Source organism: Leucoraja erinacea, chromosome 24 (genome assembly GCF_028641065.1).
Source record: "Leucoraja erinacea ecotype New England chromosome 24, Leri_hhj_1, whole genome shotgun sequence".
Classification (NCBI taxonomy): domain Eukaryota; kingdom Metazoa; phylum Chordata; class Chondrichthyes; order Rajiformes; family Rajidae; genus Leucoraja; species Leucoraja erinaceus.
The window spans coordinates 12851654-12866303 of record NC_073400.1 but is presented as its reverse complement, the minus strand read 5'-3'; the positions used below and the strand labels follow the sequence as shown (position 1 = coordinate 12866303).

The window sequence follows — 14650 nt, the reverse complement described above, 5'->3', positions numbered from 1 at the left end:
AGCGTACTTTGAGAAAGGGAGGAATATGAAATGGGCTAACGAGAAAAGAGTGGTGAATCTCTGGAACTCTCTGCCACAGAGGGTAGTCGAGGCCAGTTCATTGGCTATATTTAAGAGGGAGTTAGATGTGGCCCTTGTGGCTAAGGAGATCAGAGGGTATGGAGAGAAGGCAGGTACGGGATACTGAGTTGGACGATCAGCCATGATCACATTGAATGGCGGTGCAGGCTCGAAGGGCCGAAAGGCCTACTCCTGCACCTAATTTCTATGTTTCTATGTTTCTAAGTGTTAAAAAAGGTGGGAAGGTGCTGAGACCAAGGGGTTGTAGATACAGAGGGAAAGAGTCAGGATAGAGGACTTTAGACTTTAAAGATACAGTGCGGAAACAGGCCCTATGGCCCACCGAGTCCACGCTGGCCAGCAATCATCCCTAGTATAGCACTATCCTACACACTAGGGACAATATACAATCTTTACCAAAGCCAATTAAACTACAAACCTGTATGTCTTTGGAGTGTGGGAGGAAACTAGAGCACCCGGAGAAACCCACGTGGTCACAGGTAGAGAGTACAATCTCAAGTACAGACAACACCTGTAGTCAACATCGAACCCGGGTCTCTTGCACTGTAAAGGGCCTGTCCCACTTTCACGACCTAATTCACGACCTTTTTTACTCATGGACATTTTTCATCATGTTGAAAAAACGCCCCAACCTACTTGATGCCACGAGTACCTACGACCAGCATCACGGCCTGCTACGACCTCGTGATGACCATGCTGCGAGTATGTCAAGGGCAAACTCGGCAGAGGTCGTTAATTAGGTCGTGAAAGTGGGAAAGGCCCTTAAAGCAGCAACTCTACCACTGCGCTACTGTATCGCATGAATGGAGCGTGGGGGCCAGAGGGAGTTGAGCTCAGGAAGAGTGTGTGTGCAGATCACATGTCTGCGTTCATGATGAGTGGTCAGAACATGACTGTGTGTGCTTTGTTTGTGTACTACATCTGTGCAGCGGATCCTCGTCTCCACTCTTCTTGGATCTCCTTGGCATTGGGCCAAGATCATGACTATGTGGTAGCTGGTTGTGTTCTCCCTATCACACATTGGCGTTGCGGTAGTGTTGCTGCCTCACAGCGCCAGAGACCAAGGGTTCCACCCTGACTGCGAGTGCTGACTGTGTGGAGTTTGTACGTTCTCCATGTGACTCGTGTGGTTTTTATCCGGTTTCTTCCTACATCTCAAAGATGTGCAGCATTGTAGATTAATTGGCTTCTGTAAATTCCCTGTAGTGCATAGGATGCAGAAGTGGGATAACATTGAACTAGTGTACGAGTGATCGATGGTTGGCATGGTCTCGGAGGGGCAAAGGGCCTCTATATCTCTAAAACTAAAAACTAAATAAAGCAAGCAGACAATTTCTACTCCACAATAGAATAAAATTTGGCCTCAATATCAGGAAGATGCTTTGTAGTAAGGTCATAGAACCTATTAACAATGATCTAATATCCTCCATGGTGACAATGCTGTAACCTCCCCACTAATACCTCTGCAGTTGTCAAACATCATGCAACATTTAACACCCACGGGCGGCACGGTGGCAAGAGCTGATGTCTTAGTGCCAGGGTCCCGGGTTCGACCCCGACTACAGATGCTGTCTGTACGGTGTTTGTACGTTCTCCCCGTAACTGTGTGGGTTTTTTCCAAGATCTTTGGTTTCCTCCCACACTCCAAAGACGTACAGGTTTGTAGGTTAATTGGCTTCAGTAAAATAGTATAAATGTAAAATTGTCCCTAGTGTGTGTGGGATGATGTTAATGGTGAGGGAATTGTTGGTCAGTTTCCACGCTATACCTATAAACTAAACTAAACCATGCCTAGGCAATGCTGTATTGGCATCAGTCTTTATTTCAAAGGCTCTATTGCCTCATTGTTGAAATGGGAACCTTTTCGTTGTACAATTTTCTCCATGTCCTTTTGATTGCAAAAGCTACTCCCACCATTCTAATGCACGCAGTTATAACCTATTCTCAGACATGGCTGACTTCACCATTAGTCCCACCCAAGATTGAAAGACCATATGTGCGGGAACGAGCTGCAGATGCTTTTTTATACCGAAGATAGACACAAAATGCCAAACTAACTCAGCAGGCCAGGCAGCATCTCTGGTGAAAAGGAATGGGTGATGTTTCGGGTTGGAACCCTTCTTCAGACTGACAATGTGTCTAGTGCAATGATTCACGTCGAGAAACCATTATGTTTTACTGGGATAAAAGGATGTAACTGTAAAAGCAGTTTTTCACTGTATCTCAGTACGTGACAATAACAAAACCAAACCAAACTTCAGAAAGATTATTTCCAAATTTCTTTCCCCCCCCCCCCCCCCCCCCCCCCTTGATTAGTGCAATGTTTCTTGATTAGTAGCAGGTGTCAGAGGTTATGGGGGGAAGGCAGGAGAACGGGGTTAGGAGGGAGAGATAGATCAGCCATGATTGAATGGCAGAGTAGACTTGATGGCCCGAATACTCCTATTCCTTATGACCTTATGACCCCACACCTACAATTACTCAGAAGGGTCCCATTCCGAAACATTACCTATTCATGTTCTCCAGAGATGCTGCCTGACCAACTGAGTTGCTGCAGGACTTTGCGTATTTTTCAGAAAGGTTCAGATCAAATGAATTTTGAACAGTCGCTGCAGGATATATTACAGAGTTGGGCAAGGACAGGGACATACAATTTTACGTCGGATTGTAAAATTTCACAGCTTACAACAACAAAGGAAAAATTTGATGTTATAAAACGCCAGCAATATTCTACACTTTTCCATCTGTGAATAAACAAGCACAAGCTGTCATTGTTCTGTCACCCTGTTCTTTTTCCTAAACCTTTTTGCCTCCCTGCCGTATTGGTCTTGAATCATCCCATTATTTCTGAAGACATTTCGGAGAAGTGTTCATAGGTATCTTTGCTGCTAAATACAAAATGGTTTCAGTACATAGTCATCTATTTTTTTATTTACAGCATAACAGACAAAAAGAAAATTGACATACAGATTGCAAGGTTTTCCATTTGGCAGAGTAAAGTCACAATGTGAAGACATTATATCTAAATAAATAAAGTAGGCATAGTAATTTACAATGTATTATGCATGACTAATAATGAAGTCATCACTACATTTGAGTATTGGTCATTTAATAAATAAAAAAATTAAGACTTCGAAGCATTTTGTGAATAATGAATCTGTTCTCTAAATTATTCTAGTCCATCTCATGAAAAATAATCCACTGTGATTCATGATTGTCATTTGGTTGAACTGATGTATATTCTTATGTTGACTGCAGACACATCTTTAATGCTGTCACATTCAGTCTTGTTTGGTCGCAGGTTGAGAATTGTTCGCTGCTTTTGCATATTGCTAATGCCTGGAGACAAAAAAAAGTGACATTTAAAAGTTAGATACCGAACGAGACTTTAAGAGAGTCAAAAGAAAAAGTAAGAATGGAAAATGTAAAACTGAATTTTGAAAACCTCCCCCCCATAAATAAACAAGCTCGATACAGCTGTGAGATAGTATCACAGGCATTCTGTCTGAAAGCCAGATTTCGACACACAGCGTGGAAACAGACCCTTCAGCCCACCCGTGTCCATGCTGACCATCCCATTCACACTTGGTGAGACCATGCGTAGGCTTGGCGATCACTTCGCCCAACACCTCCGCTCGGTTCGCACTAACCAGCCTGATCTCTCGGTGGCCCAGCACTTCAACTCCCCCTCCCATTCCGAATCTGTCCTTTCTGTCCTGGGCACCTCCATGGCCAGAGTGAGTCCCACCACAAAATGGAGGCGCAGCACCTCATATTTCGCTTGGGCAGTTTACATCCCAGTGGTATGAACATTGACTTCTCCAATTTCAGGTAGTCCTTGCTTTCTCCCTCCTTCCCCTCCCCTTCACAGTTCTCCCACAGCCTCTTCCTTTCTTCTTCCCACATCCCCACATCCACATCAGTCTGAAGAAGGGTCTCGACCCAAAACATCACCTATTACTTTGCTTCATAGATGCTGCCTCACTCGCTGAGTTTTTCCAGCATTTTTGCCTACCTTCGATTTTTCCAGCATCTGCAGTTCTTTCTCAAACACCCCATTCACACTGGCTTTTTTCAGGTTATCCCATTTTGGCATCCACTCCTTACACATTCGGGACAATTTACAGAGGCCAATTAACCTGCAAACCTGTATGTTTTGGGGATGTGGGAGGAAACCAGAGCACCTGGAGGAAACCCACACAGTCACAGGGAGAGAGTGTAAATGCCGCATGTACAGCACCCGAGGTTAGGATTGAACCCAGGTCTCTGGCATTGGGAGACAGTGGCTCTACCAGCTGCGCCACTGTGCCACTTGAAGACTTTTTTAAGGTTCCACTTTACCTATCAGTCTTGCATGTGGCATTGAGTCAGTTAAAAGATGGTCCCATATGCAGGATGTATTGCCCCAATGCTTCACCTGGGTTAGTCATGATTAGCGTGCCTCCATGGTAAATTGCAGCAGGCCGCTTGGTGATTGCTGCCAAATCCAGTTCTGTCCTTGCTCAGAACTGACACACACAGGCACTCACTGGAAAAATCCAAACATATATTTATTTTCCCTTACTAACAGAAACAAAGTGTAGTCTTCTTACTGTCACCTGCTCAACTAAATAGGGTCGATTCTAGTTTAGTTTATCATTGTCATGTGGCGTAGCAGTTGAGCTGCTGCCTTACAGCGTCAGAGAGCAAAGTTTGATCCTGACTGCGGGTCCTGTATGTCCGCAGTTTGTACGTTCTCCCTGTGACCGTGTGGGTTTTCTCTAGGTGCTCCAGTCTCCTCACACACTCCAAAGACATATAGGTTTGTAGGTTAATTGGCTTTGGTAAAATTCTAAATTGTCCCTAGTGTGTACGATTGTGTTAGGCGATTGCTGGTCTGCATGGACTCAGTGGGCCGAAGGGCCTGTTTCCGTGCTGTAGCTCTAAATGCTTGCTATCCAGTCAGAGAAAAGACTTTACATGATTACAATCAAACCGTCCATTGTGTATAGATACAGTGTACAGATTATAAAAATAATGAGTGTATACTCAAGCACAATAAAATGTAAAGTTACCTATCTTCACATTATATGATACGTGATATGGACCACTACAGCAAGCCTGAGTTTGGGAAATGGTTTCTGCACCGTCGCATTTAAATACAAAGCTGCAATTTGTCCTTGCAAATAAAGTGATAAATTGTATCCTTTTTAGTCAGTCCTCCTCCAGGATTGAGGATGACCTAGTTACAACTCCGGTTTTATGGCTAATGAGAGCAATTTGGGAAGATCGGTCTCTTTCACAGATGGGGCAGGATGTGGCGAATGGTGAATTAATATATTTCCAGAACAGAGTCACAAACGCAGGAAGTAGTGAAAGCAAACCGATTAATCAGTTACATTGCCGTCAGAACAAAAGAAAGGAAACCGTAATTTTTCTGTGAGTCCCCAGCGTTCATGGGGTCAACACTAATCCAAGCCTCAACTCCTCTTTACTATTTGACCTCCACATCGTTTCATTCCCTCCGGTGTAAAAACCTGTTAACTTCAGCCTTGAATATACTCATTAATTGAGCATTCATTGCCCTCAGGGACACAGAAAGCCAAAGATTCAAGAGTTTTAGATTTCTAATACCTATATTAAGATTCAAATGTTTGAGTTTAGTTTATTGTCACATTGGTACAGTGAAAAGCTTTTGTTGCATGCTAACCAGTCGGCGGAAAGACAATACATGATTACAATTGAGCCGTCCACAATGTACATATACATGATAAAAGGAATGACGTTTAGTGCAAGATAAAGTCCAGTAAATTCCGATTAAAGATAGTCTGAGGGACTCTAGTGCTAGCGCCAGATCAGAGCGGAGATTAAGAAATATATAGTTAAAGTAAGAAATGCTGCTGTTGGATTAGAGATTTGAAAGAGTGGAGCGATTGTAATGAGTGATCGGATTCTGTGACCCGCACACACAAAGTTGCCCGGCCTGGGTGGCATCTTGAAGGGTCGCCAGCATCTATCAAGGACAAAGATACAGTAGGTGACGTTTTAGCTCAGGACACTTCTTTAGGTTCATTGTAGAAGGGGGGGAGGAAGTTGGTAGAGATGGGGGCAGGTCAAAACTAGGCATGTGAGGTGTGGATACAGGTGAGGAGGGTTGATTAACAGATTGGCAGATAGAAAGCCAGAGATGAAAATTAGATAATAGACAATAGACAATAGGTGCAGGAGTAGGCCATTTGGCCCTTCGAGCCATTCAATGTGATCATGGCTGATCATCCCCAAACAGTACCCCGTTCCTGCCTTCTCCCCATATCCCCTGACTCCGCTATTTTTAAGAGCCCTATCTAGCTCTCTCTTGAAAGCATCCAGAGAACCTGCCTCCACTGCCCTCTGAGGCAGATAATTCCACAGACTCACCACTCTCTGTGATAAAAAGTGTTTTCTCGTCTCTGTTCTAAATGGCTTACTCCTTATTCTTAAACTGTGTTAAGCCCCTGGTTCTGGACTCCCCCAACATCGGGAACATGTTTCCTGCCTCTAGCGTGTCCAAGCCCTTAACAATCTTATATGAGAAAAAAGATTGTGAGGCCAGAGAAAGGGATGTAAGTGGAAGGGTGACTGGGGAAGGGGATGGTGGGAGAAATGGGTGCGCAACCAGGTGGGGCACAGAGAAGAGAATGGAAAGAAAAAGTGGGGGTTGGTTGGTTGGTTAGCTAAAATTGTAGTGGAATAAAATGCTGGAGTAACTCAGCAGGACAGGCAGCATCTCTGGAGATAAGTAATGGGTGACGTTTCGGGTCGAGACCCTTCTTCAGACCTGTATTTCTCTGATGAATTACTGCACTCTTAGGCCAGGTAAAACCCCTGCTGAATGACAGTGGCTTTAATTTTATCGATGGGAGTTTAAAAGTAAATCCTTTCTTTGGGTGATAATACCAGTACTTTTAAATCTGAATGGTACAAATTATGGAGCAATAATGGACCGTAATGGATTCAAATCATCAAAATATGTCTACTGCATGCTTTATATGACATGGCAACCCATATACACAGTACTGATTTTAAACTGAAGATTAGATTAGAGCCTCTGATTTATTTGGAACCTTACTTTGCAAATTAACTGAAAACATTATTTATCAAAATTAGGGAATTTTTTAAATCATTAAAACATTCGTAGATTCACTGTCAAGCCTTAATAGTAATCAACTTATTTATTTTAGTACAAATTAATAGCCCCTTTTTAATAAAAAAAAAGTTGGGAGTTTAGACAGAACCCTTAGAATATATGAAATTTTCATTGCAGCAGTGTTATTCAGAATTTCTAGGCTTTATGACAAATAAAATTGGTGAAAATGTCATGTTTTAGTGATAGGTCTAGAAAAGTTGACTTCCATTGATTTGTTAATGATGCTCACATTAGAGTGTTAGGCTGTCTTGCACAACAATTACAAAGGGATTACTGTAATACAATACACAGTGGGCTGCATGGAAGTTTCATTAACTGTACATTATGTGCTGGGAATCAAATTAAGCACCATTACACTGAAAATCCTAGAAGAGGTGGCACAGTGGCACAGCAGTAGAGATGCTGCCTTGCAGTGCTAGGTTTGATCCTGACTGCAGGTGCCGTCGGTACGATGGTTTGAACGTTCGCCCTGTGACTGCGTGGGCTTTCTCCCAGTGCTCCAGTTTCCTCCCACACTCCAAAGACATACAGGTTTGTAGGTTAATTGGCTTCAGTAAAAATGGTAAATTTTCCCTAGTGTGTAGAGGATAGGGTTAGTATAGGGGGGGTGGTGATCACTGGTCGACGTGGACTCGGTGGGTTGAAGGGCCTGTTTCCACACACTATCTATATAGTCTAAATACATCTGAACTTTCAGGTTCATATATTAGACACCATGGCTACACCAAAACGCATGTCGAGAAAAATCATATTTAATTAATTGTACAATTCAGATTCAGATTCAATTTTGTCATTGTCAGCGTACAGTACAGAGACAACGAAATTCTATATTACCAAGAATAAAAATATTAGTAGTGACTTGTTTCCATTTAATTTATTTCAGTTTGGAAATGTTAATTTTTAAAATGATAGTTCAATTGTGAAATTTTATTCCATCAACTCAATTCTGTCACGTTAAAAGTGATTTATAAATTGAGATTGAAGTGATAATGGTCCAAACATACTCGGAAAGCAGTAATCTGTCCAAATCATCAAAGTGGCAAGTTAATCCACATGTACGGTAGTACTCGGTGTTCAAGAAAGAACTGCAGATGCTGGAAGATCGAAGGTACACAAAAATGCTGGAGAAACTCAGCGGGTGCAGCAGCATCTATGGAGCGAAGGAAATAGGCGACGTTTCAGGCCAAAACCTTTCTTCAGACTGATCAGTCTTACCAATCCTTACCAATCAAGAATCTACCAATCTCCACTTTAACAATACGAAATGACCTGCAATGAATTCCACCCTCTGGCTAAATAAATTCTTCCTCGATTTCATTGTAAAGGTACGCCATTTAATTCTGAGGCTGAGTCCTCTGGTCCCAGATTTTTCCGTTATTAGAAACATCCTCTCCACATCCACTTTATCTAGGCCACATATTATTTGGTAGGTTTTATTAGAAACCCAACCTCCCCTCCCCTCATCCATCTAAATTGCAGTGAATACAGGCCCAGAGTCATCAAAAGGCCCTCATACATTAACCCAATCATCCCTAGGATCATTCTCGTCCTCAGATATGGGGCTCAAATCTGGCTTGGGATATCAGCAAACTGCAAAGAACCTGTGCCCTAAGAAAAATAACCTCATCTTTTATGAAGAACAGTAGTGTTCATAAAATTCTATTGTTTCTCATACTTCAAAATATAATCATAAACTCGATAGTGTCGGTCCATTTCCATGTTCAGCTACTTTCAAAACATACGTCATTTACTTTAAGCAAAACCCAAAGCTGGAATAATGCAGTGGTTCAAGGCAACATGGTGGCGCGGCGGTAGAGTTGCTGCTTTACAACGCCAAAGACCCAGGTTCGATCCTGACCACGAGTGCTGTCTGTACAGAGTTTATACATTCTCCCCGTGACTTGCGTGGGTTTTCTCCGACTGCTCTGATTTCATCACACACTCCAAAGACGTACAGGTTTGTAGGCTAATTGGCTTAGTAAAATTGTAAATTGTCCCTGATGTGTGTAGGATAGTGTTAGTGTGTGGGTAACGCTGGTCGGAGCGGACTGTTTCTGCGCTGTATCTCTGAGCTAATCTACGGAGAAAATGGATAGGCGATATGGTGGTTGAATCTTTTCACATTCCCTTGTAGCTGAACTTCAGAGACAATTTCCTGTGATAATGATTCTCCAAACTTATTTCAATGAATGAAAATCTACAAAATTACCATGTCATTATGACACATGATGTTGATTGCTTCTAATACCAGGGAGGGGTTTGAAGCAATATTTCAGAAACTAACTATGGGTGTGTATTCCATTCACAATTCACACAAAGAAACCAGTTAGTATTGAACTCACATGTGTTGGTTATAATCCTGAAGTAGCTTTTGTGCACAAATGCTGCATGAATTCCAAGATCACCATTTACAATTGGAGAATGTTTTGATGGAAAGATTTGTTTCTAACTTGGATTAAGGACTGGGTTTTCCTTTGTCAAAAACTTCAGATAACCAGGAGTTGGTTTTCCTTTTGTCTTCCACACTGGGTATTAACAATGGGGTTAGGTGTTCATTACTTAAATCCTTCATGACGCCTCCATACACAATGCACAGACCTGACACAGCTCAAAGTGAAGCAACAGTAACACCACCTGGATGGTGTTTAGTTTAGTTTAGAGCTACAGCATGGAAACAGACCCTTAGGCGCACCAAGTCCACGCCGACCATCAATCACCAATTCTCACACTGGCTCTATGTTTTCATAATTTGTCGTCTACTTCAAACACACCATGGTTAAGTTACAGAAGCCAATTAACCAGTGGGGTAGCACGGTGGAGCGGTAGTTGCTACATTACAGCGCCAGAGACCAGAGTTCGATCCTGACCACAGATGCTTTCTGTGCGGAGTCTGTACCTTCTCCCTGTGACCGTGTGGGTTTTCTCAGGGTGCTCCAGTTTCCTCCCCCTCTCCAAAAACGTACAGGTTTGTAGATTAATTGGCTTTGGTACATTTTTAAATTGTCCCTAGTTTGTAGGATAGTGCCAGTGAACAGGGTATTTGCTGGTTGACACAGACTCGGTGGGCCGAAAGGGCCCGTTTCCATGATATATCCCTAAACTAAACCAAACTATCCAACAAACCCGCACGTCTTTCAGATGTGGAAGGAAACTGGATCACTTGGAGGAAACCCACACAGTGGGAATGGATCTGCGGAATTTCCAGCTCCCTGGCCAGTAGAGGCAACATAGTAGATATATTGTATACACATGTACTCCATTCACTTTAGATTATTCAAAATACATTTGAAATTGGCTGAGTTTCAAAAAGTTTTTTTTTGTACTGATATAAATAATATTGCAGAGACTGAGCTAGAGAGGGAGGTTGGGTAGACTAGAACCGTATTCCTTGGAGTGCAGGAGGGTGAGTAGTGATAAGATTAGTCAGGAAATAGATAATTAGATGCAGTCTTTTCTCCTTGGTCGGGGAATCGAGAACCAGGTTTAAGGTGAGAGAAGAGAGATCTAATAGGAATCCGAGGGTTTTTCCTACAGAGGGAGGTGGGTATATGGAACAAGCTGCCAGAAGAGGTAGTTGAGGCAGGTACTATAACAACATTTAAACGGTACTATAACAACATTTAAAAGACCTTTGGACAGGTAAGGTTTAGAGGGATTTGGGTCAAACGCAGATAGGTGGAACTAGTGTAGGTGAGGCTACTTGGTCAGCATGGGCAAGATATTTCTGAGCTGCATGACCTTGTGACTCTTAATATTCTATACTGTGGAATGTATTGTCGATTTCTGCTGGGAGAAAATGCCCAACGATGTGACATTCGTTAAAATAGTTCTCATCTATTAAACAAAACAATGCGGTCCGCGCATGATGAGGTTTGGGTCGTTGTACCATTCTACCAGCAACTTCCTAACCCAAACAACCGGGCCTGATATAAAGAGAGACCACGCTATTTCTTGATACCTTATTTACTAGTCTAAACGTTGACTCTTCCTTGTCGATGCAACCAGCCGGTGGAACCGTGAGCCGGGTTATACCGGGCGCATGTCCCACGTGAGTTTTAGTTGCTCAGGGACTACGATGGGGAATGATTATTTAAGTCGTCAGCGACTATACAGCGAGACGGTCGCCTGTTGATCCAATCTCACTCGGCATTTAACTGGGTTATTGTTCATTCATTCGTGTGCTTGCTAGTGCAATAACGTGCAGGACGGGGGGGAGAGAAAGGGTGGTGAGACAAAACGTCCCTTCTGCTGATGACCAGCACCTTTTTTTTTGTTTTAACCAAAAATAATATATTTACAATAATATATAATGTACAGCACGAAATAGTTCAACACAAAACCCTCCACCATAATACAAGTCAAACCAATATTCTTCAATATCACATATACGATTAAACAACTACTCCCCTCCCCATCCTTGTTAAAGGACGAGCAACTCACCCCTTGTGTGGGTGTGTGTGTGTGTGTCTTTGGATCAGGACATGGTGCTGATAGCTGTCGGGGTGCAGATGTGTGCCAGTTGTCTGGATTTCACAGACTGGATCGCCTGGCGGTTCTTGAACTGAACCATGCCCAGGGTGATCTCGGCGTTCCACGTCGACTCCTCCAGGCACCTGAAGTCAATCTCCTTGCTGTCTGCCATCACCACGGTGAAATAGACATATCTCCCCTTCCTCTCCACGCAGTCCACCGTCTTCATGTTCTCAAACGCCAGCACTTTGCATTTGGACCGGCTCGCCTTCGGGTCGTGGATGCAAAGCCCTTCGTCCGTCAACACGCAGTTTTTCCGCTTCCAAAGCTGCAGCAACCCGTCGCTCCTTTTCTCCAACAGCCCTTCCTTTAGAATATTCTGCCCATCCATCTCGCCTGTGTTCCCTTTTACTGCAAATGTTATCTAAGAACTTGCGACGATGGCCCTTTCTAGTTCATCTCTCTCTCTCTCTCTCTCGTCCCTCCTGCTTCTAGTACCGCGGCGCTGCTCAGGATCTGTTGTAACATGCCCAAGATAGCTTTTTATTCAATTCAACATTTCTCTGCCCAGCCCCTCCACTGACGTACAGCACATCAAAGGCTTGTTCCTACGCGGCACTTAGTCATTCTGGAAACTGAAGAGGGAGGGAGGGAGGGAGCGAGGGAGGAGGGGAGAGGGGTTGTATTGAATGAGGTTTAGGATCATTGTTGGTTCTCGTCTGCCTCTGGAATTACCTTTACAACGTCACCCACAGCAGTCAAAACCCCCGCAGCGTTAAAAAAACGCGTTTCAAATATTTATGCTATTTACAAAACGGAGCAATGCAGACGGGCCACAGTTGAGTACAACTAGTCCAAGGCACTGTGTGCTGTTAGAGTTTGTATATTAGAAATAATCTCCGCGTTGTACTGCATTGCATTTGGAAGTGGAGAGAACATGCCTTGTGTGTTTGCTTTAATTCTGACACTTTGCCCACGTTCCTGCGAGTTTGATGCACGATCTTTCTTATATGTTTATATATATATATACACACACACACACACACGCCGCCTGTCTATGGCTAGACTTTATCCCTGGCCGTAGGCTGAAACGTGGGTTCTGCGAAGACATTCATTCAGCCATCTACATTAATTCACCGCTTTCCCCGAATGCTCGGGTCTCTAAAAGCAATTGCGTTTTAGATACATGGAAGCGCAGGATGGTGCACTCGTCAGGCCTTGTCTTGCTTCCACGACCCAATTCTGCAATTATTCTGCAGGAAAAAGAAACTGTAGATGCTGGTTTACCAAAAAAAAAGACACAAAGTGCTGGAGTAACCCAGTGTGTCAGGCAGTATTCCTGGAGAAAGAAAGAACTGCAGATGCTGGTTTACAAAAAGATTCACAAAGTGCTGGAGTAACTCAGTAGGTCAGGCAGCATCTCTGGAGAAAAAAAAGAACTGCAGATGCTGGTTTGGAAAAAGGATCCCAAAGTGCTGGAGTAACTCAGCGGGCCAGGCAGCACCTCTATCTCTGGAGAACATGGATTTGGGATGATTTCCTTCTTCAGACTATTCCATGATGGATATCTCGCTGAGCTGGGAGGCTACAAGGAATGTTGCCGACAGGCCCGCTCCAGACTGCGGGAGTAGGTGCTGAGGGATGCGCTGAAGCTCGATGCAGCCAACGCCAAGCCCCTTTGGGGGAGGACCACAGTCTCGGGTCCTTCCTCTGCTGGACATTGAGGGACAGGATCTGGTGGGGGGGACCGCTCAAACAAGGGATGGGATATCACCCCAGGGGGGGCCACACGAGTGGCGAGGTTGTTTTGTTTGAAGATAGGTGAGAATAATATTGAATATGACACCATTGTTTAGTTTAGTTTATTGTCACATGAAGCGAGATACAGTGAAAATATTTTTGTTGCGAGCTCTCCAGTCAGCAGAAAGACATGATCACAATCGTGCTGTCCACAGTGCACAGATACAGGATAACGGAATTAACATAGTACAAGATAAAGTCCAGTAAAGTGTGATAAAAGATGATCAAGGGTCTCCAATGAGGTAGGTACAGTGCCCTCCATAATGTTTGGGACAAAGATCCATAATTTATTTATTTACCTCTACACTACACAATTAAGCACTGATGAGCTTACTAATCACAAAGGGACTGGCAGGCCAAGGAAGACCTCCACAGCTAATGACAGAAGTATTCTCTCTTATAATAAAGAAAAATCCCCTAACACCTGTCCGACAGGTCAGAAATACTCTTCAGGAGTCAGGTGTGGATTTGTCAATGACCACTGTCCGCAGAAGACTTCATGAACAGAAATACAGGGGCTACACTGCAAGATGCAAACCACCGGTTAGCCGCAAAAATAGAATGGCCGGGCTACAGTTTGCCAAGAAGTACTTAAAAGAGCAACCACGGTTCTGGAAAAAGGTCTTGTGGACAGATGAGAGAAAGATTAACTTATATTAGAATGATGGCAAGAGCAAAGTATGGAGGAGAGAAGGAACGGCCCAGGATCCAAAGCATACCACCTCATCTGTGAAACACGGTGGTGGGGGTGTTATGCCCTGGGCATGTATGGTTGCTGAAGGTACTGGCTCACTTATCTTCATTGATGATACAACTGCTGATGGTCGTAGCATATTGAATTCTCAAGTGTATAGACACATCCAATCTGCTCAAGTTCAAACAAGTGCCTCAAAACTCATTGGCCGGCGGTTCAAAGGAGTTTTTCAAAACTAAAAAATGGTCAATTCTTGAGTGGCCAAGTCAATCACCCAATCTGAACCAAATTGAGCCTTTTATATGCTGAAGAGATAACTGAAGGGGACTAGCCCCCAAAACAAGCATAAGCTAAAGATGGCTGCAATACAGGCCTGGCAGAGCATTAACAGAGAAGACACTCAGCAACTGGTGATATCCATGAATCACAGACTTTAAGCA

The 14650-nt window shown here is 43.5% G+C and overlaps 1 protein-coding gene across 1 annotated transcript; it reads right to left on the bottom strand.

The window, feature by feature from the left end:
- Positions 1-2984: 2984 nt before the first annotated feature.
- Positions 2985-12277, bottom strand: LOC129708652 (pleckstrin homology-like domain family A member 2). Its single transcript, XM_055654541.1, has 2 exons — positions 11687-12277; positions 2985-3420 (listed from the first exon to the last, which is right to left on the bottom strand). The coding sequence occupies exon 1, from the start codon at positions 12105-12107 to the stop codon at positions 11721-11723; it is 387 nt and encodes a 128-aa protein (XP_055510516.1). The 5' UTR covers positions 12108-12277; the 3' UTR covers positions 2985-3420; positions 11687-11720.
- Positions 12278-14650: the final 2373 nt, after the last annotated feature.